We start from the raw sequence: 24,917 nt of genomic DNA, 5'->3' as shown, positions 1-24,917 counted from the left end.
CCTCTTGCTATCCCCCCTCCCTCTTTCTCTCTCCCTCTCTCTCCTCCCTCTCTTGCTATCCCCCCTCTCCATCTCTCCCTCTATCTCCCGCTCTTGCTTTCTTTCTCTCCCACTCTTGTTATCCCCCTATCTCCCTCTCTTTCTCTCCCGCTCTTGCTATCTTTCCCTCACGCCTCTCTTCCTCTTGCTATTCCCCCTCTCCCTCTTTCTCCCTCTCGCTATCTTTCTCTACCCCCTCTTTCTCTCCCTCTCTTGCTATCCCCTCTCACTTGTTATCTCTTTCCTCCCTCTCGCTCTCTCCCTCTTGCTATCTCTTTCTCCCCCCTCTCCCTCTCTTGCTATCCCCTCCCTCTCTCTCCCTCTTGCTATCTTTCTCTCCCCCCTCTCCCACTCTCTTTCCCTCTTGCTACATCTTTCTCTTTCTCTCCCTCTCTTGCTATCCCCTCTCCCTCTTGCCCTCTTGCTATCCCCTCTCCCTCTTGCTATCTCTTTCTCTCCCCCCTCTCCCACTTTCTCTCCCTCTCTTGCTATCCCCCTTTCTCTTGCTATCTCTTTCTCTCCCTCTTGCTATTCCCTCTCTCCCTCTTTTGCTATCTTTCTCTCCCTCTTTCTCTCCTCCCTCAATCCCTCTCTTGCTATCCCACCTCCTCCTCTTTCCCCCTCTCCCTCTCTCTTGCTACCCCTTCCTTTCTCTCCCTCTTGCAATCTTTCTTTCCCTCTCCCTCTCCCTCTTGCTATCTCTTTCTCTCCCCTTTCTCCCTCTTGCTATCTTTCCTCCCTCTCTCCCTCTTTCTCTCCCCATCCCCTCTCCCTTTCTCTCCCTCTCTTGCTATCTTTCTTTCTCCCCCTCTCCCTCTTTCTCTATCCCTCCTTCTCTCCCTCTTGCTACCCTCTCCCTTTCTCTCTCCCTATCCCCCCTCTCCTCTCTCTTGCTATCCCACTCTCCCTCTCTCCTCCCTCAATCCCTCTCTTGCTATCCCCTTTCCTCTTTCTCCCTCTCTTGCTATCTTTCTCTTTCCCCCTCTCCCTCTCTCTCCCCCTCTTGCTATCCCCCTCTCCCTTTCTCTCTCCCTCTCTTGCAATCTTTCCCCCTCCCTCTTTCTCCCTCTCTTGCTATCTCTTTCTCTCCCCCTCTTGCTATCTCCTCCCTCTCTCCCTATCCCCTCCCTCTCTTGCTCTCTCTCCCCCTCTCCCTCTTTCTCTATCCCTCTCCTCTCCCTCTTGCTATCCCCTCTCCCTTTCTCTTTCCCTCTTGCTATCCCTTCTCCCTCTATTGCTTTCTCTCTCCCTCTCGCTATCCCCTCCCTTTCTCTCTCCCTCTCTTGCTCTTTCTCTCCTTCCTTTCTCTCTCCCTCTCTTGCTCTTTCTCTCCACTCTCTCCCTCTCTTGCTATCTTTCTCTCCCCCTCCCTATTTCTGCCTTTCTCCCCTCTCTTGCTATCCCCCTCTCGTGCTATCTCTTTCCCCTCTCTCCCTCTCTTGCTATCTTTCTCGTCCCTCTCCCTTTCTCCCTCTCGCTATCTCTTTCTCTTGCTATCCCCTCTCCATTTCTCTTTCTCTCCCTCTCTTGCTATCTCTTTCTTTCTCCTCTGTCCCTCTTGCTATCTTTCTCTCGCCCCTCTCTTTCCCTCTCCCTCCTTTTCTCTCTCGCTATTTCTCTTGCTATCCCCTCCATTTCTTTCCCTCTCTTGCTATCCCCCCTTCCATCTCTTTCTCTCTCCCTCTCTATCTTTCTCTCCCCCTCCCCTCCCCCTCTTGCTATCCCCTCTCCCTTTTCTCTCTCCCCCCTCTTGCTATCTTTCTCCTCCCTCTCCCTTTCTCTTGATATCTTTCTCCCCCCTCTCCCTCTTTCTCTCTCTCCCTCTTGCTATCCCCTTTTCCTCTTTTTTCCTCTTGCTATCTCTCTTCCCCTCCCTCTTTCTCCCTCTCTTGCTATCCCCCTCTCCCTCTCTCGCTCTTTCCCCCTTTCTCCCTCTCTTGCTTTCTCTCCTCCCTCTTTCTCCCTTTCTCTCCCCCCTTTCTCTCCCTCTTGCTATCCCCCCTCTCCCTCTCTTGCTATCCCCTCTCCCTCCCTCTCTTGCTATCTCTCTCCCTCTTGCTATCCCCCCTCTCCCTCCCTCTCTTGCTATCTCTTTCTCTCCCTCTTGCTATCATTCTCTCCCCTCCCTCTTTCTCTCCCTCTTGCTATCCCCTCCCACTCTCTTGCTGTCTTTCTCTCCTCCCTCTCTCGCTATCCCCTCCCTTTCTCCCTCTTTCTATCCCTCTCCCTTTCTCTCCCTCTTCTGCTGTTTCTCTCTCCCCTCGCTATCCCTTCTTTCCCCACTCTCCCTTTCTCTCTTGCTATCCCCCTTTCCCTCTCCCTCTCTTGCTATCTCTTTCTCCCCTCCCTCTTTACCTCTCCCTCTTGCTATCCCCTCTTCCTCTTTCTCCCTTTCTTTCCCCCTCTCCCTCTACCCCCCTCCCTTTCTCTCTCCCTCTCTTGCAATCTTTGTCCCTCTCCCTCCCTTGCTATCTTTCTCTCCCCCCTTTCTCCCTCTCTTGCTATCTTTCTCCCTCTCCTCTCCCCCTCCCCCCTCTCGCTATCTTTCTCTCCCCTCTCCTCTCTCTTGCTATCTCCTCTCTCTTGCTAATCTCTCACCCTCTCTTGCTATCCCACCCTCCCTCCTTTCCCTCTCTCCTCCCTCAATCCCTCTCTTGCTATCTTTCTCTCTTTCCCCCTCTCCCACTTGCTATCCCTCTCCCTTTCTCTCTCCCTCTCTTGCAATCTTTCCCCCTCTCCCTTTCTCCCTCTTGCTATCTTTTTCTTTCCTTCCTTTCTCTCTCCCTCTTGCTATCTCTTTCTTGCCCCCCTCTCCTTCCCTCTCTTGCTATCTTTCTCTTTCCCCTCTCCCTCTCTCTCTCCCTCTCTTGCTATCCCCTTTTCCTTTCTCCCTCTTGCTCTTTCTCTCCCCCTTCCTCTTGCTATCCCCCTCTCCCTCTTGCTTTCTCTCCTCCCTATCCTCCCTCTCTCCCTCTTGCTATCCCCTCCCTCTTTCTCTTGCTATCTCTCTCCCCCCTCTCCCTCTCTTGCTATCCCTCTCCCTTTCTCTCCCCCCTCTCTCCCTTTCTCTCCCTCTTGCTATCATTCTCTCCCCTCCCTTTTTCTCCCTCTTGCTATCCCCTCCCTTTCTCTTGCTATCTCTCCCCCCTCTCCCTTTCTCTCCCCCCTCTCCCTTTCCCTCTTGCTATCATTCTCTCCCCTCCCTTTCCCTCTTGCTATCCCCTCTCCCACTCTCGCTGTCTTTCTCCTCCCTCTCTTGCTATCTTTCTTTCTCCCTCTTGCTATCCCCCTTTCTCCCTATCTTTCTCTCCCCCTCTCCCTCTCCTGCTGTTTCTCTCTCCCCCCTCGCTATCCCTTCTCTCCCCACTCCCTTTCTCTCTTGCTATCCCCTTTCCCTCCCTCTCTTGCTATCTTTCTCTCCCCCCTCTCTCTTTACCTCTCCCTCTTTCTCTCCCCCCTCCCTCTTTACCTCTCCCTATCGCTATCCCCTCCCCTTTTCTCTCTCCCTCTCTTGCTATCTTTCTTTCTCCCCCCCCTCTTGCTATCTTTCTCTCCCCTCTCCCTCTCTTGCTATCCCCCCTCTCTTGCTATCTCTTTCCTTTCTTCCTCTCTCCCTCTTGCTATCTCTTTCTCGCCCCCTCCTTCCCTCTTGCTATCTTTCTCCCCCTTGCTATCTTTCTCTTTCCCCTCTCCCTCTCTTGCTATCTTTCTCGCCCCTCTCCCCTCCCTTTCTCCCTCTCGCTATCTTTCTCTTGCTATCCCCTCTCCATTTCTCTCTCTTGCTATCCCCCCTTCCATCTCTTTCTCTCCCTCTCTTGCTATCTTTCTCTTCTCCCCTCTCCCTTTCTCTCCTCCCTCTCCCTTTCTCTCTTGCTATCTTTTTCTCCCCCCTCCCTCTCTCCCTCTCTTGCTATCCCCTTTTCCTTTCTCCCTCTTTCTCTTCCCCTCCCTCTTTACCTCTCCCTCTATTGCTCTTTCTCTCCTTTCCCTCTCGCTATCCCCTCCCTTTTTCTCTCCCTCTTGCTATCTTTCTTTCTCTCCCCCTCCCTCTTGCTATCCCCCCTCTCCCTCCCTCTTGCTATCTCTCTCCCCGTCACCATTTTTCTCCCTCTCTTGCTATCTCTTTCTCTTTCCTTCCTCTCTCTCTCCCTCTCCCTCTTGCTATCTCTTCTCCCTCCCCTCTCCCTCTCTCCCCCTCCCTTTCTCCCTCTCTTGCTATCATTCTCTCCCTCTTGCTATCCCCTCCCCCACTCTCTCCCTCTTGCTGCCATTCTCTCCTTCCTCTCCCTCTTGCTATCCCCCTCCCTCTCTCGCTATCTTCCTCTTTCCCCTCTTGCTTTCTCTCGCCCCTCTCCCTCTTTCCCTCCCCCTCCCTTTCTCTCTCCCTCTCGCTATCTTTCTCTTGCCCTCTCCATTTCTTTCTCCCTCTTCCTATCATTCTCTCCCCCTCTCCCTCTTTCTCTCTCCCTCTCTTGCTATCCCCTTTTCCTTTCTCCCTCTCTTGCTATCTCTTTCCCCCTCCCTCTTTACCTCTCCCTCTCTTGCTATCTTTCTCTCCCCTTTCTCTCTCCCTCTCGCTATCCCCTCCTTTTCTCTCCCCCTCTTGCTATCCCCTCTCCCTCTCTTGCTATCCCGTCCCTTTCTCTCTTGCTATCCCTTTCCTTTCTCCTTCTCTTGCTCTTTCTCTCCCCCTCCCTCTCTTGCTATCCTCTCTTCCTTTCTTGCTATCCCCTCCCTTTCTTGCTATCCCCCCTCCTGCTATCTCTCCCCCATCACCCTTTCCCTCTTGCTATCCCCTCCCTCTTGCTATCTTTCTCTTTCCTTCCTTTCTCCCTCTTGCTATCTCTCGCCCCCTCCTTCCCTCTCTTGCTATCTTTCTCTTCTCCCTCCCCTCTCCCTTTCTCTTGCTTTCTCTCCCTCCCTCCCTCTTGCTATCCCCTTTTCCTTTCTCCCTCTCTTGCTATCTTTCTCTCCCCCTCCCTTTCTCCCTCTCTTGCTATCCCCCATTTCCCTCTCTCCCTCTTGCTATCCCCGCTCTCCCTCTTGCTATCCCCTCTCCCTCTTGCTATCTTTTTCTTTCCCTCTCCCTCTTGCTATCCCCTTTCCCTCTTTCTCCCTCTTGCTCTCTCCCTCGCTATCATTATCTCCCCTCTTTCTCTCTTGCTATCCCCTCTCCCACTCTCTCCTCTTGCCGTCTTTCTCTCCTCCCTCTCTTGCTATCCCCTTTCTTTCTCTCCCCCGTCTCCCTTTCTCTCCCTCTTGCTATCCCCCCCTCTTTCTCCCTCTCGTCCCTTTCTATCCCCCCTCTCCCTTTCTCTCCCTTCTCCCTCTCTTGCTATCTTTCTTTCCCTCTCCCTTTCTCTCCCTCTTGCTATCCCCCTTTCTCCCTCTCTTGCTATCTGCCTCTCCCTCTTGCTATCCCCTCCCTCTTTCTCTTGCTCTCCCCCCTCTCCCCCTCTCTTGCTATCTCTCTCCCCCCTCTCCCTTTCCCTCTTGCTATCATTCTCTCCCCTCCCTTTCTCTCCCTCTTGCTATCCCCCTTTCTCCCTATCTTTCCCTCTCCCTCTCCTGCTGTTTCTCTCTCCCCCCTCGCTATCCATTCTCTCCCCACTCTCCCTTTCTCTCCTGCTATCCCCTTTCCCTCCCTCTCGCTATCTTTCTCCCCCTCCCTCTTTACCTCTCCCTCTTGCTTTCTCCCTCTCGCTATCCCCTCTTTTTCTCTCTCCCTCTCTTGCTATCTTTCTTTCTCTCCCCTCTCCCTCTTGCTATCCCCCCTCTCTTGCTATCTCTTTCCTTTCTTCCTCTCTCCCTCTTGCTATCTCTTTCTCGCCCCCTCCTTCCCTCTTGCTATCTTTCTCCCCCTCCCTTTCTCCCCCTTGCTATCTTTCTTTCCCCTCTCCCTCTCGCTATCTTTCTCTTGCTATCCATTCTCCATTTCTCTCTCCCTCTTGCTATCCCCCCTTCCATCTTTCTCTCCCTCTCTTGCTATCTTTCTCTTCTCCCCTCTCCCTTTCTCTCTTGCTATCTTTTTCTCCCCCATCCCTCCCTCTCCCTCTCTTGCTATCCCCTTTTCCTTTCTCCCTCTCTCCCCCTCCCTCTTTACCTCTCCCTCTATTGCTATCTTTCTCTCCTTTCCCTCTCGCTATCCCCTCCCTCTTTTTCTCTCCCTCTTGCTATCTTTCTTTCTCTCCCCCTCCCTCTTGCTATCCCCCCTCTCCCTCTTGCTATCTCTCTCCCCGTCACCCTTTTTCTCCCTCTCTTGCTATCTTTTTCTTTCCTTCCTTTCTCCCTCTCCCCCTCTTGCTATCTCTTCTCCCTCCCCTCTCCCTTTCTCTCCCCCTCCCTCTCTTGCTATCATTCTCTCCCCTCCCTTTCTCTCTCCCTCTTGCTATCCCCTCCCCCACTCTCCCTCTTGCTGCCATTCTCTCCTCCCTCTCCCTCTTGCTATCCCCCTCCCTCTCTTGCTATCCCTTTGCTTTCTCCCCCCTCCCTTTCTTGCTATCCCCTCTCCTGCTATCTCTCTCCCCCCGTCACCCTTTCCCTCTTGCTATCCCCTCTCCCTCTTGCTATTTCTCTTTCCTTCCTTTCTCCCTCTTGCCCCCTCTCCTTCCCTCTCTTGCTATCTTTCTCTTCTCCCTCCCCTCTCCCTTTCTCTCTCCCCCTCTCCCTCCCTCTTGCTATCCCCTTTTCCTTTCTCCCTCTCTTGCTATCTTTCTCTCCCCCTCCCTCTTTCTCCCTCTTGCTATCCCCCATTTCCCTCTCTCTCCCTTGCTATCCCCTCTCCCTCTCCCCCCTCTCCCTCTCGCTATCTTTCTCTTGCCCTCCATTTCTTTCTCCCTCTTCCACTTCCTCTCCCCCCTCTCCCTCTCTTGCTATCCCCTTTTCCTTTCTCCCTCTCTTGCTATCTTTCCCCCTCCCTCTTTACCTCTCCCTCTCTTGCTATCTTTCTCTCCCTTCTCTCTCCCTCGCTATCCCCTCCTTTTCTCCCCCTCTTGCTATCCCCTCTCCCTCTCTTGCTATCCTGTCCATTTCTCTTGCTATCCCTTTCCTTTCTCCCTCTCTTGCTATCTTTCTCTCCCCCTCCCTCTTTCTCCCTCTCTTGCTATCCCCCATTTCCCTCTCCCTCTTGCTATCCCCGCTCTCCCTTGCTATCCCCTCCCTCTCCCTCTTGCTATCTTTTTCTTTCCCTTTCCCTCTTTCTCCCTCGCTATCATTCTCTCCCCTCCCTCTCTTGCTATCCCCTCTCCCACTCTCTTGCCGTCTTTCTCTCCTCCCTCTCTTGCTATCCCTTCTCTTTCTCTCCCTCTTGCTATCCCCCCTTCTCCCTCTCGTCTCCCTTTCTCTCCCCCCTCTCCCTTTCTCCCTCTTGCTATCCCCCCTTTCTCTCCCTTCTCCCTCTTGCTCTTTCTTTCCCTCTTGCTATCCCCCTTTCTCCCTCTCGCTATCTGCCTCTCCCTCTTGCTATCCCCTCCCTTTCTCTTGCTCTCCCTCCCTCTTGCTATCTCTCTCCCCCCTCTCCCTTTCCCTCTTGCTATCATTCTCTCCCCTCCCCTCCCTTTCTCTCCCTCTTGCTATCCCCTCCCACTGTCTTTCTCTCCCTCTCTTGCTATCTTTCTCCCTCTTGCTATCCCCCTTTCTCCCTATCTTTCTCTCTCCCCCCTCGCTATCCCTTCTCTCCCCACTCTCCCTTTCTCTCTTGCTATCCCCTTTCCCTCCCTTGCTATCTTTCTCTCCCCCTCCCTCTTTACCTCTCCCTCTTGCTCTTTCCCCTTTCTCTCTCCCTCTCTTGCTCTTTCTTTCTCTCCTCTCCCTCTCTTGCTATCCCCCCTCTTGCTATCTTTCCTTTCTTCCTCTCTCCCTCTTGCTATCTCTTGCCCCCTCCTTCCCTCTTGCTATCTTTCTTTCCCCTCTCCCTCTCTTGCTATCTTTCTCCTCCCTCTTGCTATCCCCTCTCCATCTCTCTCTCCCTCTTGCTATCCCCCCTTCCATCTCTTTCTCTCTCCCTCTTGCTATCTTTCTCTTCTCCCCTCTCCCTTTCTCTCTCTTGCTATCTTTTTCCCCCCTCCCTCTCTTGCTATCCCCTTTTCCTTTCTCCCTCTTTCTCTCCCCCTCCCTCTTTACCTCTCCCTCTATTGCTATCTTTCTCTCCCCCTCCCTCTTGCTATCCCCTTTCTTGCTATCCCCCCCTCTTGCTATCTCTCTCCCCGTCACCCTTTTTCTCCCTCTCTTGCTATCTTTCTTTCCTTCCTTTCTCTCTCCCTCTCCCGCTATCTCTTCTCCCTCCCCTCTCCCTCTCTCCCCCTCCCTTGCTATCATTCTCTCCCCTCCCTTTCTCTCTCCTTCTTGCTATCCCCTCTCCCCCTCTTGCTGCCATTCTCTTCCTCCCCCTCCCTCTCGCTATCTTCCTCTTTCCCCTCTTGCTTTCTCTCGCCCCTCTCCCTCTTTCCCTCCCCCTCGCTATCTTTCTCTTGCCCTCTCCATTTCTTTCTCCCTCTTCCTCTCCCCCCTCTCCCTCTCTTGCTATCCCCTTTTCCTTTCTCCCTCTCTTGCTATCTTTCCCCCTCCCTCTTTACCTCTCCCTCTCTTGCTATCTTTCTCTCCCCTTTCTCTCTCCCTCTCCCCTCCTTTTCTCTCCCTCTTGCTATCCTCTCCCTCTCTTGCTATCCTGTCCCTTTCTCTTGCTATCCCTTTCCTTTCTCCCTCTTGCCCTTTCTCTCCCCCTCCCTCTTGCTATCCTCTCTCCCTTTCTTGCTATCCCCTCCTGCTATCTCTCCCCCCATCACCCTTTCCCTCTTGCTATCCCCTCTCCCTCTTGCTATCTTTCTTTCCTTCCTCTCCCCCTCTTGCTGTCTCACCCCCTCTCCTTCCCTCTTGCTTTTTCTCTTCTCCCTCCCCTCTCCCTTGCTCTCTCCCTCCCTCTTGCTATCCCCTTTTCCTTTCTCTCCCCCTCCCTCTTTCTCCCTCTCTTGCTATCCCCCATTTCCTTCTCCCTCTTGCTATCCCCTCTCCCTCTCCCCCCTCTCGCTATCTTTTTCTTTCCCTCTTGCTATCCCCTTTCCCTTTCTCCCTCTTGCTCTCTCCCTCGCTATCATTCTCTCCCCTCCCTCTTTCTCTCTTGCTATCCCCCCTCTCCCTCTCTTGCCGTCTCTCTCCTCCCTCTCTTGTTATCCCTTCTTTCTTTCTCTCCCCGTCTCCCTCTTGCTATCCCTTCTCCCTCTCGTCTCCCTTTCTCTCCCCCCTCCCTCTCTTGCTCTTTCTTTCCCTCTCCCTTTCTCTCCCTCTTGCTATCCCCCTTTCTCCCTCTCTTGCTATCTGCCTCTCCCTCTTGCTATCACTCTCCCCTCCCTTTCTCTCTCCCTCTTGCTATCCCCCCCTCTCCCACTTGGTCTTTCTCTCCTCCCTCTCTCTCCCTCTTGCTATCCCCTCCCCCTCGCTATCCCCTTTCCCTCTTTCTATCTTTCTCCCCCTCATGCTATCCCCTCCCTTTTTCTCTCTTGCTATCTCTTTCTCTCCCCCCTCTCCCTCTCTTGCTATCTCTCCCTCTTGCTCTTTCCTCCCTCTCCTCTCTTGCTATCCCCTCTCCCTTTCTCTCCCTCTTGCTGTTTCTCCCCCCTCGCTCTCCCCTTCTCTCTTGCTATCCCCCTTTCCCTCTCTTGCTATCTTTCCCTTCTCCCTCTCGCTATCCCCTCCCTCTTCCCTCCCTTTCTCTCTCCCTCCCTCTCTCCCGTCACCCTTTCTCTCCCTCTCTTGCTATCCCCCCTCCCTTTCTCTCTCTCTCTTGCTATCTTTCTCTCCCCTCTCCTGCTATCCCTTTCCTCTTTCTCTCCCTCTCTTGCTATTTCTCCCCCCTGGCTATCCTTCTTTCTCCCTCTTGCTATCTCTCTCCTCCCTCCCTCTTTCACCCTCTCTTGCTGTTTCTCTCTCCCCTCTCCCTCTTGCTATCTTTCTCCCCCTCTCTTGCTATCCCTTCCCTCTCCCGCCATCTCTTTCCTCCCTCTCTTGCTATCCCTTCTTTCTCCCTCTTGCTATCTCTCTTCCCTCCCTCTTTCTCTCTCCCTTTCTCTCTTGCTATCCCTTTCCCTCTTGCTTTCTCTCCCCTCTGCCTCTCTTGCTCTCCCTCTCTCTTGCTATCTTTCCCTCCTCTCCCTATTGCTCTTTCTCTCCCCCTCCCTCTCTCTTGCTATCTCTCCCCTTTCTCTCCCCTCCCTCTTGCTCTCTCCTTCTCTCTCCCTTGCCACCCCCTCCCTTTCTCTCTCCCCCTCTCCCTCTTGCTATCTTTCTCTCCTCCCTCTTTCTCCCTCTCCGTCTTGCTATCCCCTCTCCTTCCCTCTTGCTATCTCTTTCTCTCCCCCTCTCGCTATCCCCTCCCTCTCTTGCTATCTTTTTCTCTCCCCCCTCCCTTTCTCTCTCCCTCTCTTGCTATCCCCCCTTTCTCTCTCCCTCTTGCTATCTTTCTCTCCCCCTCCCTTTCTCTCCCTCTTGCTATCCCCCTCTCTTGCTATCTTTCTCTCCCCTCTCTCTTTCTCTCTTGCTATCCCCCCCCTCTCCCACCTCTCTCACTCTCTCTTTCTCTCAGCAGCGGCATTGGGCAGTAGCCTTGGGGCAGCGGCAGGGTGATCAGCTATGAGGCAGAGCTCCGGAACAAAGGCGCCGACGGCAGCGGCTAAACGTGTTGCTAGACACCGTACATGCTGGCGTTGCGCTGGGCATGGACGTGGGGCTGGAGCCTCCGTCCCGGCCCAGCCAGCAGGCAAGTGCCAGCCATGCAATTCCAGCATGTCCAGCCGCCGCCGTTGGTGCCTGTTCCGGAGCTCTGCCTCACAGCTGACCACCCTGGCGCCGCCCCACGGCTACTGCCCGCTGCCATCACCCTCCCGCTGCCACCGCCCTCCCACCAGGCCCCAAAGCTCACCTGCTGCCGGCGACAGGAAGCTCCAGCCGGGCGGGCCACTGCAGTTGCCGGAAAACTTGGAAGGCGCAAAGAAGGAAGCTCAGCTTCCGGTCTCACAACTTTTTGTTTTTCACAAAAAGTTGCGAGACCAGAAGCTGAGCTTCTTTCTTTGTGGCACACCGTTGAGAAACACTTATTTAGACCACTGGATTAATTGCTTTATTGGTTCAGCTGACATGTATGCACACAACTTTTAACTCTAAAATAATATTTAAGGGGTCACGGAGACCGCTGGGTCCAACTTAACTGATCAGGGTATAAATCCACATTCGTATCAAAGACGTACCAACAAATAGCTGTCCAGCCACCTCTGCCTGAACTCACACACACACCACACAAGAGGTGGTTAGTTCCTTGTCAAGCACATATGGAGATTTCCCCAGTGTTCAACCAGAACGACTCCAACATAACAACTGTTGGGACCACACAAGCTGTTCAATCAACCACATTCCAGCTGAGTGTTTTTGTTGTTTGGCCAACCCGAGTTAAGTTGCTTAAGAACATGGAGAGTTTGCAGACCAAACTCGGTGGAAGGGGGAAGGCCCACTGGCCCCGACAACCGTGTCTGAGGGAAGCCCCCTCCCCAAGAGAGGGACCGCATGGAGGGCCCATAAAGCCATGGGGAGTGCTGGGCAGGTTTGTCAAGAATGTGGGGCACGCACGAGTTCGCCTGCCTCAAAGGCGCTCTGCAGATTCAGCCCCATTTGGGAGGTGACTGACCACTGGCAGAGTCCCTCAAACGCTGACGGTGTGGAATACGAAGCCTCCCCAAAGTTGCAAATATCTGCAGATATATATATATATATACACACACATTTTAAAATATAAATCGCTTGGGGAGAGGATGGGGGCTGCAATAGTGTGAATTCAGCTTGGTTTCATCTGGCCAGCGTCCTTAGTCTGCTCAGTGTCAGCACATTATTTTATCCCCTGGTTAAGGGCTTTTTAAAAAACTTATTCAGAGAGAGTAACAATGAAAGAACTTGCAAGTCAGTAAGAGCTGGTAAGAAACATTAGGGGCAAGTAGAGCAGTGAAAAAATACCTGCAAAGACTTAGGGTTTGCAAAACATTCTTCACAGAGAGAAACAAGCCTGCAAGCCAATAAGAGCTGGGAACATCGTCAAATCCTGGTTAAATCTGGAAAGAAAAATTCTGAGCAAGTAGAGCAGTGAAAAAACCTGCAAAGCCTTGGGGCTTGGAAAACATTATTCAGAGAGAGCAACAGTGAAAGAGCTTGCATGCTGGTAAGAGCTGGGAACATGGTTAGCACCTGGAAAGAAACATTTGGAACACGTTAGAGCAATGAAAAGAAGCCTGCCAAGACTTAGGGCTTGGAAAACATTCTTGGCAGAGAGAAACAAATGAAAGAGCCCGCAAGGAAAGAGCTGGGAAGACCACTAGCAGCTACTTAGGACTGGGAGAAAAAAGCTCCTAAAAAGCTACATTCAGATTATAAGATGCACCTGAATTTCCAGCCTCTTTTATGGAGGAAAAAAGTGTGTTTTAGACTCTGAAAAATACGGTAATAGTAACTTGGTGGCCTGGATGGCTGGAACTGGCAGCGACCGAGGCCTTTCATTCCCCCTCGTTTCTCTCAGCGGGGCCTTCTTGGTTTTTTGCTTCTGCGCATGTGCAGCTATGTTTTAGCACTGCACATCCATGCACACACACACAGCGCACCCTGAGCAAACCGGCTGTAAAGAAATCTGGACACACACCCCTGGACAATCCAATATTTCAAAGTCCGAGTCAGGGTGAAATGTAGGCCACCTTTTGCAATGTTTTACCCAAAACCTACCTGAGACCAAGTCTGGGTCATTTGTGGGTGGTCGAAGGAACACCGGTGGTCAAGGAGGCTCAAGTAAGGAAGATGACGCGCTTGTCTTTATTCCAAAGAGCAAGGTACAAAAAATCAAAATCAAGAGAGCAACCGAAACGATAAAAAGTTATACACAAAACGAACAATGGTCCCAATCAACCAAGACAAGCCGAGTTATCTACAATCTGAAAGAAAGGAACGGGCACCCAGGTGTTCCACTTTCACATAGACACACAACACACACAGAGGCCCACTTCCCTCAGCACACGCCAGTTCTGGATGGACTCTGGTGAGGCAGAGGGCACAAGGCCAGGGGCCCCAGAGGAAGGCCACCCTACCTCTCCGGCTTGGCAGACTGGCTGGGGAGCAGAAAGGGGTCCAAGGGAGTGGCAGGGCCACGGCCCAAAGTTTGGGGACCCCTCCCCTGGAGAACGCCGGCCTTGTGGGAAAGTGGTTCACCTGGCATTCCAAGGTATCCCCCCTCCCCGCCCAACGGACTCATGGCTTTCCTAGGCAGAAGGTGGGCGTGTTGGAAGTATGGGGAATAGTGAGTAGTATCAAGTTGCTACCAATACAGATAAGGACGCCTCATGCTCAGTCTCCAGCGTGTACATGCACTGGAGCGAGATTTTGCCTCTGCGCATGCGCAGGAAACAAAATCTCACGAAGGGACACGCGGATGAGATTTTGGCAACTTTGCTTCCGTGCAAAAAATGGCCAAAATCTCACACACGCATCACCTCGCGTGATTTTGCCTCCTGCGCCTGCACCCAAGCCGCCCAAGAAGGATGGAGACCAAGCATCGGGACATGACACAAATACCAACATTGGCCAAGAAACTTCTTTTCACAATAAAAATTTCTGAGCTTTCCAGTGTTCACTACAAACTACCATTTCTTTCCACTAAAAGCATCATTTTAGAATGAAGATGCTTGTAGGACACCTATACACTTAGCGGACGGTCCTTAAATTAGCAGACTCTGAGCAATGGGTGGTCCTCTTTCTCCCACCCACCTCCAAGTGCAGAGAGTGAGGGAGGGAGGGGCTGTGACCCTATTAGGATCTTTCTCATCCAGGAACAGACGGAGTTTAATTGAGCTTCTGCGCCATTTGCCTTTTCTCCCTTCTAGAAGCACATCAACGAAAGCCCCCTTTTTTAGTGCCAATGTCCGTCCCGTTAGTCTATGAGAAGTGAAGTTGAAGGACGGCGTATTTTGCTCACTCTGGATCTTTTTATTACGTTCGAATCCTCTCTAGATGCTTCCTGAGGCATCTGTTTATCTTTGATCTTCTCCTTCCTTTCTACATTATTCCCATGGGGTTGGGTGGGTTTATTTTTGAATTCCGTTTAGCTCCACTGCAGAAATATCAGCACAATATCGACAAGCACAAGAGGGCCGGTTCTGGTTTGAAAGACGGTCCAAAGCAAATGAATTTGGATTGAAAAGAAATTCTGCCCATTTCTGATAACTGGAGCAGCAAGGGAACCAAAATGCCTTTCACAGAAGCTTCACCCTCCGATTCAAAATCCACCTCTTCTTATCAGGAGTAGGAACGGTACGTAAATCAGACCAAAACAGATGTCCAGGTGGTAGAGACAAGCCCCTAGTTTGCCCCTGGCTATCTAGATTGACCGGAAGAAGCCTCCTCCGGCTTCACTGTTGCCCCCGGAATCCACCGGACACCTTCACTGCCCGAGGAAAGCAGGAGGCCTAAAGAGCTGCCCAGCCAGGTCCTATTTTAGCCACACTGGTTCTTCATTGCACCTTGGCATCTCTCTTAGATGCATTGGGAAATAAATTCCTTGGAATATGGACATTGCACCACAAGTAGCTTAAAAACACCACGGTTAAGTCAACATATACCTTTGAATTCCCTCCCGTGGCCCGGGGCCTTCCCCTCCGTTGAGGGACTGTGGGGAGGAGGTCTTTTCACCCCCTATTGCAGGGATGAAGGTGTGACACCAAACTCAGAAGCGCAGTCCTGTGGAAAGAGGAACACTTACACAATGGATATCTGGGGCTGCACAAATGTTGGCTAGCGAGGGGCGGCGGAGGGCAGGGGGGAAATGAACTGACCAGCAGAAATCTTGGAGCCCAAAAAAAAAAAAAAAAAGAGGCCACCTGGATGCTTCCGATGGTGACAATGGAGCCCTGATGGAGCCCTTCTCTGTCGAACGCCGTTTCATTTCCATAGACCCACACGAGCTCAACAGACGAAATGTCCTAAATTCAGGGGTCTCCAACCGTGTCAATGTTAAGACCTGAGGACTTCAACTCCCAGAATTCCTTAGACTCCAGTTCTGGGAGTTGAAGGCCACAAGCCTTAAAATTTGCCAAGCTTGGAGACCCCTGTCCTAGAGAGAAACCAGGAAGCGATGCACATTTTCTATAACTGACGAGGGTTACAATACACAGGTTTTTAAAAAGGAAAAAAAAACCCAGTAGTCTTGACTTTGCTGAACAATGCTACCTGGAGCTTTGTGGATTCGGCTCCTTAACTATCACAATTGCAACAATTACAGTATAAAGATTTTTCTATATCGGAATAAGAATTGATCATGGGAGAAATGTTTTAAAATCAGGGTTTTCGGTACCCAAAAGTGTGTGTGGGGGGGACACATGTCTGTTGTCCGCCTCGGGCAAGAAGGCTCATTCCACCGTAACAGATTTGGCCAAGTTTCTTGGAAAGTCAACCTGGGAGAAGGGAAATAATATAGACAGCCTGTTAAAATCTTTGTCACCGTAGGAATTGAGGAGGCGGCTTCGTGGTTCCTCAACACTGGCTTAGCTCAGAAGTCACAAATACCTGCAATGCCACACTCGGGGATTTGCTGGATCCACATAACACACACACCACCATCCTCATAGCCTAAAGTGAGCTGGGAAGGTGTAGTGCGCAGGAGGGTCAAACTTGATTTCATTGAGGACAGTGTGATGGGCTCCTACGGGTACGGTCAGGTACACAGAACCGGTGGAGAAATTTTGAATTTTTTTCTTTTTTCCCCTTCTGGGTTCTGGGGATGTTTTTCCTATCACAGTAAATGAGGTTGAATGTGTATAATTTTAGAAGAGCTGTGCGTGTGTGTGTACATACACATACAGTTTAAACCAGAGGTCCCCAAACTTGGCAACTTTAAGACTTGTGGACTTCAACTCCCAGAAGTCTCCAGCCTGCATAGTTGGCTGGAGAATTCTGGGAGTTGAAGTCCACAAGTCGTAAAGTTGCCAAGTTTGGGGACCTCTGGTTTAAATAGTAGATAATGTATGCATTTATGTGTACCCGTGTGTAATATGTATGCACACCTTTGGCATATTGCATTGCGTTGGCCTCCTTCAGCCTCAAAAGACCATGGTATCATACTCTGGGTTCCCCATATACACCCAGAATTAAATAGTATATTTTGGATGTCCAGTAATAGTAAATAGATAGGGAAATTGTATAAATGTATACAATTTACACAATAAAATGAAATACAATATAATGAGGGAAACCCAACCTAACACTAAAACTAATAATTAAAACCCCAATAGTATTTGTTCAACAACCGTCACATAATCACGTCTTCGACCGGAGTGAGATGTAACGCTCAACAGCCACAGCCCTGCTGACAAAGGTAAGTTTTTAACAGCTTGCAAAAGGCCAGCAGGGTGGGGGCAGTGTGGATCTCTGGGGGGGGGTGTTGGTTTGGAAGGGCCGGGGCCGCCACTGAGAAGGCTCTTCCCCTAGGCCCCACCAGCCGACATTGCTTAGCTGATGGGACCTGGAGAAGGCCGACACTGTGGGACCTGACCGGTGAGTGGGATACATGAGACAGGAGACGGACCCGTAACTAACCTGGTCTTAAGCCATGTAGGGATAGATGAACTTTTGGGACTAGTCAGGAAGAGAAAAGTGATTATTTATGGGACCGTCTTCTGCCTTATACTTCCCAGCAGCTGATCAGAACCCACAAGTTTGGCCTTCTCTGGCTCCTGTTGACCAACGTGGACTGGCGGGAATGCGGGGGAGGAGGTGGCAGTTCCAGCTTTATGGAACACACACCCACACACCCCCGGGGACCCACACTGCCCTCACCCTCCTGGCCTTCCGGAAGGCCTTAAAAACCCAGCGGGCCTGGGGCCATTGAGCCATAGTCTCCTGCTCCGGCCTAGAAGGAAGAATGTGTTATAGGGGAGATTTATTGTAATTTATTCTTTTATCTATGCACGCCACCCTGAGTCCGTCAGGATTGGGCGGCTTGTAAATCTAAAGGAAAAGAAAAGGGAATGTTTGGGGTGCCGGGAGAGCGTAACTCACATCGTAGCCTCTGAGAACCGCCAGATGGAAAGCCAGCAGCTGTAAGGGGATCACGCTCAGGATGCCCTGCAGACAGTCCACCGAATGGGGAACCTGGATGGTTCGCTTGTTGTTTTTGATGGTCTCAATATCTTCCTTGCCACAAATTATGACAGGCCGCCCCTATAGAATAGAATAGAAATATTTTATTGGCCAAGTGTGATTGGAGACTAAAGGAATTTGTCTTTGGTGCAGATGCTCTCAGTGGACATATAAGAAAAGATACACTTGTCAAGGATCATGAGTGTTGTGGTTCAGCCTGAGCCAGATCAAAGACCAGCTGCGTCTCTGCTGGCCCCATGCCCGGGGGAGGCTGAGAGCGGAGAGGAGAGTTCTTGGCAGCCAGACAGGGGAGATAGTAGTCAGGAAAGTGATGAGGAAGAAAGGCCTGGGAGCCCTGGGGGAGGGCTATCTCAAGCAAGTAGCTTGGATTCTCTGGAGTCCCTGGAGTCATTGAAGAAGCACAAGCTATCATTAGTATGTGACAGAGACACATAGATCAAAGGAGAAATCAACTGAATAGATATTATCAGCGTTGAATGAGGAACACCAGGGGGTTGGGTGTGGTCCTCATTAGCAGGGAAGGGTTTATAAGGCAGGCAAACCCTTTCGGCAGCGTGGAGTGTTATCAAAGAGGAGTTGGTGTTATCTGCATTTTCTCTCAGCGTTTTTGTTCCTGGCTCGTGGCCCAGCAGCCTTGAAGACCTGTGGGAGGTTGGTGTCTGTTAGGAACAGCCTCGTCTGGCATTAAGAATCCTGTGTTTCTGTATGAACACTTGCTTCCGTGTATCTATTTGGAGTTCCAATGTTTTCTGTTGGCTTCTTTTCTCTTATAAAACTGTGTTTGGATTCAACTGGTGTGTCTGGCTTATCTTTTGGGGTTGGTCATAGCCTCTGGAGTGACCCAGACAGAACAATGAGGTAAAATTTAAAAAAAAGAATCATGAGGTACAACACTTAATGATGGTCATAGGGTTCAAATAAACTATCAGGAGACAATATTAATAAAAATCTTAAGGATACAAACAACAAGTTAGTCATACAGTCATAAGTGGCAGGAAATGGGCAATAGGAATGATGAGAAAAAACTAGTAGTAATAGTAGTGCAGACTTAGTAAATAGTTTGACAGCATTGAGGGGATTATTTGTTTAGCAAAGTGATGGCGTTCGGGGGAAAAACTGTCCTTGTGTCTAGTTGTCTTGGTGTGCAGGGCTCTGTAGCGATGTTTTGAGGGAAGGAGTTGAAACAATTTACGTCCAGGACACGAGGGGTCAGTAAATACACTGCTCAAAAAAATAAAGGGAACACTTAAACAACACAATATAACTCCAAGTCAATCAAACCTCTGTGAAATCGAACTGTCCACTAAGGAAGCAACACTAATGGACAATCAATTTCACCGGCTGTTGTGCACGATCAACTTTGTACAGAACAAAGGATTCAATGAGAATATGTCATTCATTCAGATCTAGGGTGGGTTCTTTGAGTACTCCCTTTATTTATTTTGAGCAGTGTATTTTCACCGCCCTCTTTTTGACTTGTGCAGTCTACCGGTCCTCAATGGAAGGCAGGTTGGCAGCCATTGTTTTGTTCTGCAGTTCTGATTCTCCTCTGAAGTCTGTGTCGGTCCTGTTGGGTTGCAGCACCAAACCAGACAGTGATGGAGGTGCAGATGACAGACTCAATGTTTCCTCTGTAGAGCCGTATCAGCAGCTCCTTGGGCAGTTTGAGCTTCCTGAGTTGGTGCAGAAAGAACATTCTTTGTTGGGCTTTTTTGATGATGATGTGCTTTTTTGATTTATTTTTAATTTGGTGGTGGGGGGAATTAAAAGATAAAATAAAAGGGTGAACATGGCAGTCTCCATCACCTCCATCTAGGAAACCCTCGCGCACAGCTGGAAGGGACTAAAATAAAAGTCAGCAGGACTCATCATCGCTGCCTTCGATATTCGCAAGAGCTCCCCCCCCCAAGCCGCTCTGCTCACCTGGCGGGCCATGACCTGCTGCAGGGCGTTCTGGCACTTGGCGTAGGTGTTGTCCCTCATGATGATCATGATGACGGGCATCAGCTTGTCCACCAGCGCCAGGGGCCCGTGCTTCAGCTCCCCGGCCAGGATGCCCTCCGAGTGCATGTAGGTGATCTCCTTGATTTTCTAAGCAGGAGGAAGGGGGCCCTGCGTTAGTCCCGGCGGCCTCGCTGGGGAACCCGGAGCCCCCCCTGGCCCTCCATCTTTCCAGGGATCTGCGATCGGCCGAGGGGAAGTCGTGGGCTGAAGCTGCCGGAGTGAGTTCATTGAAAGAGAAAAAGAAGGACTCCTTCCCTCTAGGAAAAGGGGAAAGCGGGAAGGAAGAAGACGGCGGAGGCTCCAAGACAAGGCCGGGACAAACCCTCGGCTTTATTCGCATGGGGAGAGGGGAGGGGAAAGGGGGAGAGGAGAGGAAAGGGAAGGTAAAGAAAGGAAAGGAAGAAGAGGAAAGGAAAAGAAGGATGAAGAGGAAATGAGGAAGAGGAAAGGAAAGGAAAAGAAAGGAGGAAGAAAAGAAAGGATGAAGAGGAAAGGGAAGGGAAGGAGGAGAAGGATAGAAGGAAAGAGGAAATTGTCTTGTCATCATATCCATTTCAAGACGATGACAAGATGATTAAATGATCAAGAAGATACTAAATTCTATGAAACATGGAACAATGTTTATAAATGGATAGACAAGAAAAAATAAGATATACAAATTTATCTTTACTTAATTTTTTGTATTTGTTTTTACCTAGGTGATAACAATGTTAATATTAGTTTAAATGTATTCTTTGATGATTATGGTATAGTAGTTTATGTACAAGTAATATATTAAGAATTTTGGTTTATATACGTATAGTAGTTAAAACTAGTTTAAATGTATTGTTTGATGATTATGGTACATTAGTTCGTGTATAAGCAATATATAAAGAATTTTGGTTTATACACGTAAAGTAGTAATATTTAGATTAAATGTATTGTTTGATGACTATGGTATATTAGTTTATGTATAAGCAACACACTAAGAATTTTAGTTTATATATGCATAGTACTTAAGACTTTGAAAATTCTAACCTTAATTTACTAGACTTTTTAATATTCAACATATATTCAATTATGTATTCTTTTTCTGTATTTGAATTTATACTTTCAAGAGAAGCGGGGGAAATGCACCCCCACTTTATGTTTAATGTTTGTATGTGTATCTGTTTATTTTAAGAAAAATTAATTTAAAAATTTAAAAAAAAAAAAAGGAAAGAGGAAATTGGAGGAAAAGAAAAGGGAGGGAGAAGGAGGAGGAGCGGGAGACGAATGGAATAGAGAATAGGGCAGGACAGGGAAAAAAACCAACAAAATGCTGTCTGGGGAATTCTGGGAGTTGAAGTCCATCCATCTTAAAGTGGTCCAAATTTTGAGACACCCTGGTTTGGCTCTCTCGCTTCGATTAAAAGCTGGTCCACATTCCAGTCTTTGGTCTCACTACACCATTATGAACGCTCACGTCTGGCAGCTTTCTCTTTCACCCACATACACCCCCCCCCCAGACACTTTATCTGCCCCCGAGGGACTAGGAACCTTTCCCTCCCCAACTGGTGTGGCTGCGGGTTCAAGAGGATGCTCACCAGGGCACCTTCCAGGCAGGTGGCGTAGTGATACCCCCGGCCCATAATGAGCACCGACTTCTGGTGGTAGAGCTCAGTGGCCAATTTCTGGATCTCGTCGTCCATGCTCAGCACTTCTTTGATCAAGTCTATGGAAAGCAACAAGGCCTTTGATAAGCAGGCTGGAAGGGACCCCATCTATCTGTCTGTCTGTCTAATCTATCTATCTATCTATCTATCTATCTATCTATCTATCTATCTATCTATCTATCTATCTATCTATCAACTTTCTTTCTTTCCTTCTTTCTTTCCTTCTTTCTTTCCTTCTTTCCTTCCCTACCTTAACTTACCTTACCCTGGACATAAACTGTTTCAACTCTTGCCTGAAAAAAGTGCTGCCACAAAACTCTCAAATCCCTTTATTTATTTATTTAAATGTACGCCGCACCCCACACAATTGACTCTCGGTGTTTTACAAGCGGACTCAGAGGAGTAAAATCAAAACGTTCAAAATTGAACCTATTGGCTGTGTGCACCTTACCTGGCAACAACTTGAGTCCTCGCATGATTTCCTTCCGCCGTTCTTGCATCGAAATCCTGTCATCGCACATCATGAGCGCAAACATCACCAGGGAGACAAACTGGCTCGTGTAGGCCTGGAGGAGACGGGAGAGTCAGGCAGCCCATTAAAGCAGAGGCCACAAACCCCTTGGAGCCAAGTCAGGAAATGCTCCAAATGCTCCCAAACGCTGGCTGGGGGATTCTGGGAGTTGAAGTCCACACATCCTTCAAACTGCCAAGGTTTAGACTATATGGAAGAATATGATGTTATAAGCCCTTTTTTTTAATTGTGGAGAAAAAATAAAACTTTTTGGGAAAGAGGAAAGCAGAAGGGGGCAGTTGCTGTCCAAATTTAATCCAAATCAGAGCAAGACCTTCATGCCAACCTGCGCATCTGAGCGCTCTTTGTGCCCAGGGTCCTCACCTTCGTGCTGGCCACCCCAATCTCTGGCCCGGCGTTGATGTGCACCCCGCAGTCGGTCTCCCGTGAAATGGAGCTCCCAACGGTGTTGGTGATGCCCACGGTGAGGGCTCCCCTCTCCTTGCAGTACCGAAGGGCCATCAAGGTGTCGGCCGTCTCTCCTGCCAAGAGAGAAGGACCTGGTCAATCAAGAGGGAGCTCCCAACACCTCACATCTTGACTACTGCTATGCGCCCTCCATGGGGCGACCCCTGAAAAGTGTTCGGAGACAACCACTGGTTCAAAACGCAGCTGCATGAGCTGTTGTGGGTGTGGCTAGGGACACCCATGTGACACCAACTCTGCAATGCGAGCTGCACTGGCTCCCAATAGGTCTCTGGACACAATTCAAGGCGTTGGATTATCACCTTTAAAGCCCTACATGGTTTACGGGACCTCCTTCTGCCACATAACACACTGTAGCCGGTTAGGGCCCACAGAGTTGGTCTTCGGCTAGACAATGTAGGCTGGTGGGACTGCGTGGGAGGGCCTTCTCTGTGGCAGCCCCGGCTCTATGGAATCAACTCCCCCCCCCCCCGAAATCCACACAATTCCCACCCACCTGGCCTTCCAAAAGGCCATGAAAAAACATGGCTTTGCCGGCAGGCCTGGAGCCGGTGAACGATGCCATCTTGCCCCGGCTGAATGGACTTGAATGGCTGAGTATGAAGGGTTCTAGAAGTGTTTTTTACTTTGTTTTATATTATTGTTCGCCGCCCAGAGTCCGTAAGTTGTGCAGCCTATAAACCTCAATAAAATAAAATAAAATAAAATAAAAAATAAAATACAATAAAATAAAATAAAATAAATAAAATACAATAAAATAAATAAAATATAAAATAAAATGTAAAATAAAATACAATAAAATTATAAAATAAAATTACAAAATAAAATAAAAGTAAATAAAGTTAAAATAAGGTAAAAGTTAAAGTAAAGTAAAATAATATATAAAATATAATAAAATAAAATAATAAAGTTAAAGTAAAGTTAAAATAAGGTAAAAGTTAAAGTAAAATAAAATATAAAATAAAATATAGGTGCTAATAGGAAGTGCTTTAGCCACCATAAAGTTGTATCTAATGCAGGCATCCAACTTTAGGGAGGTTCAAGTTGTTACTAGCACTGTCTTTGTGTGTGTGTGTGTGTGTGGAATAGTACTGCAAAGGTGGCTGAGGAACTCTGGGAGTTGTAGTCCACGAGTCTTAAAGTGGCCGAGGTCTCCAAGACAGGGAGCGTGGCTAAACCTCTGCAGTAAACGTGGCACCCTTTGGTCAGCTGACCCCACCTGACTGGCTGATGAAGAAGCAGACGTCGTCTCGGAAAACAGGCGTGTTTCTGTCCAAGAAGTCACTGGCCAGCTCCACCATGACGGGCAATTCGGTCAGTTCCTCCAGCACTTGGCGAGTCTGAGTGAGTGACGCGGGGAGGAGAACACGGAGGGAAAGGGAGGAAGGAACAGGACATAAAATGAAAGTAGCCACAACACGTAGAGCAGTGGGTTCACAACCTTTCTAATGCCACAGCTCCTTAATGCAGTTCCTCATGTGGTGGTGACCCCCAACCATAAGTCTAGCGCCAATTCTCCCAACAGAGATTGAAGCTGATTGGCAGGAAGGTCATAGGGACACTCCCACTGTCAACACCTGATTGGTCGGACTGTAAAAATATGCTCCAAGGTGCCAGAATAGAAGCTTTAGTACTTAACACCAGGGGAAATTTGTCTTCTTAGGTGACCCCTGTGAAATAGTCGTTCGACCCCCAAAGGGGTCCCGACCCCCAGGTCAAGAATCACTGGCTTACAGCAAAGCTGCCTGGGGAATTCTGGGAGCTGAGGTCCACCAGGCTTAAAGTTGCCAAGGTTCACAGCTCTTTCTTAGCGGTGTACAGAGCCAACATGTTGCCACCAAACATCTGGGTTGTGTTACCGATCTCGGAAGGATGGGAGGCTGAGTCAACCTTGAGCTGGCGAGACTTGAACTGCTGGCAGCCGGCAGGCAGGGAGAAGTAGCCTGCAATACTGCGTTCTAACCACTTGGCCATGGCGGCTCCCGGGTGAAGCATCACTCAGAAGCTGCAGGCCCATTTCAGCACATTTCGATGTGCGCATCACTTATTCCACCCACAGGGCGGTAAATTAACGATCTCATAGAACAGTGATGGGGAAACTTTTTTTCATCAGGTGCCAAAAGCACAGCACAAGTTTTATTTTATATTATTTGTTTGTTTTGTCAAGTACGTATTGGGGGTATACAAAGATATAACAATGTTTATATACATGATACAAATAAAAGAGAAACATGAGGACAGGGGAGGGAAGACACATTGGTGCACTTATGCACGCCCCTTACTGACCTCTTAGGGATCGGGAGAAGTCAACAGTGGAGAGTCTAAGGGTCAAGTTTTGTGGGTTAGAAGATGATACTACAGAGTCTGGTAGTGAGTTCCATGCATCATCTACTCAGTTACTGAAGTCGTATTTCCTGCAGTTGAGTTTAGAGGGGTTTACTTTAAACTTGTATCTGTTGTGTGCTCGTGTGTTGTTGTGGTTGAAGTTGAAGTGGTTGTTGACAGGAAGGACGTTGTAGCAGATGATTTTACGTTCAAGTGCCCATATCCATAATTCAATATTCAATTCAAGAGCTGGGGTGGTGCAGCAGGTAGAGTGCTGTACTGCAGGCCACTGAAGCTGACTGTGGATCTGCAGGTCAGCGGTTCAAATCTCATCACCGGCTCAAGGTTGACTCAGCCTTCCATCCTTCGAAGGTGGGTCAAATGAGGACCCAGATTGTGGGGGCAAGAGGCTGGCTTTGTTTTTAAAAAGTGCTATTGCTAACATGTTGTAAGCCGCCCTGAGTCTAAGGAAAAGGGCGGCATAAAAATTGAATGAATGAATAAATAAATGAATTAATATCTGGGGAGGGCAAAAATGGCTTCCCCTGCGCCCTTCGAAGGCCCTTTGGAGGCTGGAAATGGCCCATTTCCTGACTTCCGGTGGGCCCAGCAGGCTCGTTTTTTGCTCTCCCAAGGCTCCAGAGGTTCCCGTAGAGCCCGTGGGGAGTGAAAATGCCCTCCTTTACCCGCAGAGGCCCTCCGGAAGCTGAAAACACCCTCCCAGAGCCTCCGTGTGAGCCGAAAAA

At 49.6% G+C, this 24,917-nt stretch overlaps 1 protein-coding gene across 2 annotated transcripts in view; it reads right to left on the bottom strand.

Annotated features, from left to right (window-relative positions):
- Nucleotides 1-12,853: 12,853 nt before the first annotated feature.
- Nucleotides 12,854-24,917, bottom strand: part of GFPT1 (glutamine--fructose-6-phosphate transaminase 1) — a 38,148-nt gene continuing 26,084 nt past the window's right edge. For both annotated transcript variants that reach the window (XM_070765117.1, XM_070765118.1), the window contains 7 exons: nt 23,066-23,186; nt 21,745-21,902; nt 21,301-21,415; nt 20,781-20,908; nt 19,135-19,302; nt 17,110-17,271; nt 12,854-15,506 (listed from right to left, as the gene is read on the bottom strand). In XM_070765117.1, coding sequence (XP_070621218.1) covers nt 15,462-15,506; nt 17,110-17,271; nt 19,135-19,302; nt 20,781-20,908; nt 21,301-21,415; nt 21,745-21,902; nt 23,066-23,186 — 897 coding nt within the window. In that variant the 3' untranslated portion in view covers nt 12,854-15,461. The remainder of the gene's footprint in view (nt 15,507-17,109; nt 17,272-19,134; nt 19,303-20,780; nt 20,909-21,300; nt 21,416-21,744; nt 21,903-23,065; nt 23,187-24,917) is intronic.

This window comes from Erythrolamprus reginae, chromosome 12 (genome assembly GCF_031021105.1).
Source record: "Erythrolamprus reginae isolate rEryReg1 chromosome 12, rEryReg1.hap1, whole genome shotgun sequence".
Taxonomy (NCBI): Eukaryota; Metazoa; Chordata; class Lepidosauria; order Squamata; family Dipsadidae; genus Erythrolamprus; species Erythrolamprus reginae.
The sequence above is the reverse complement of the archived record's forward strand: the minus strand, read 5'-3'. Positions and strand labels throughout refer to the sequence as shown.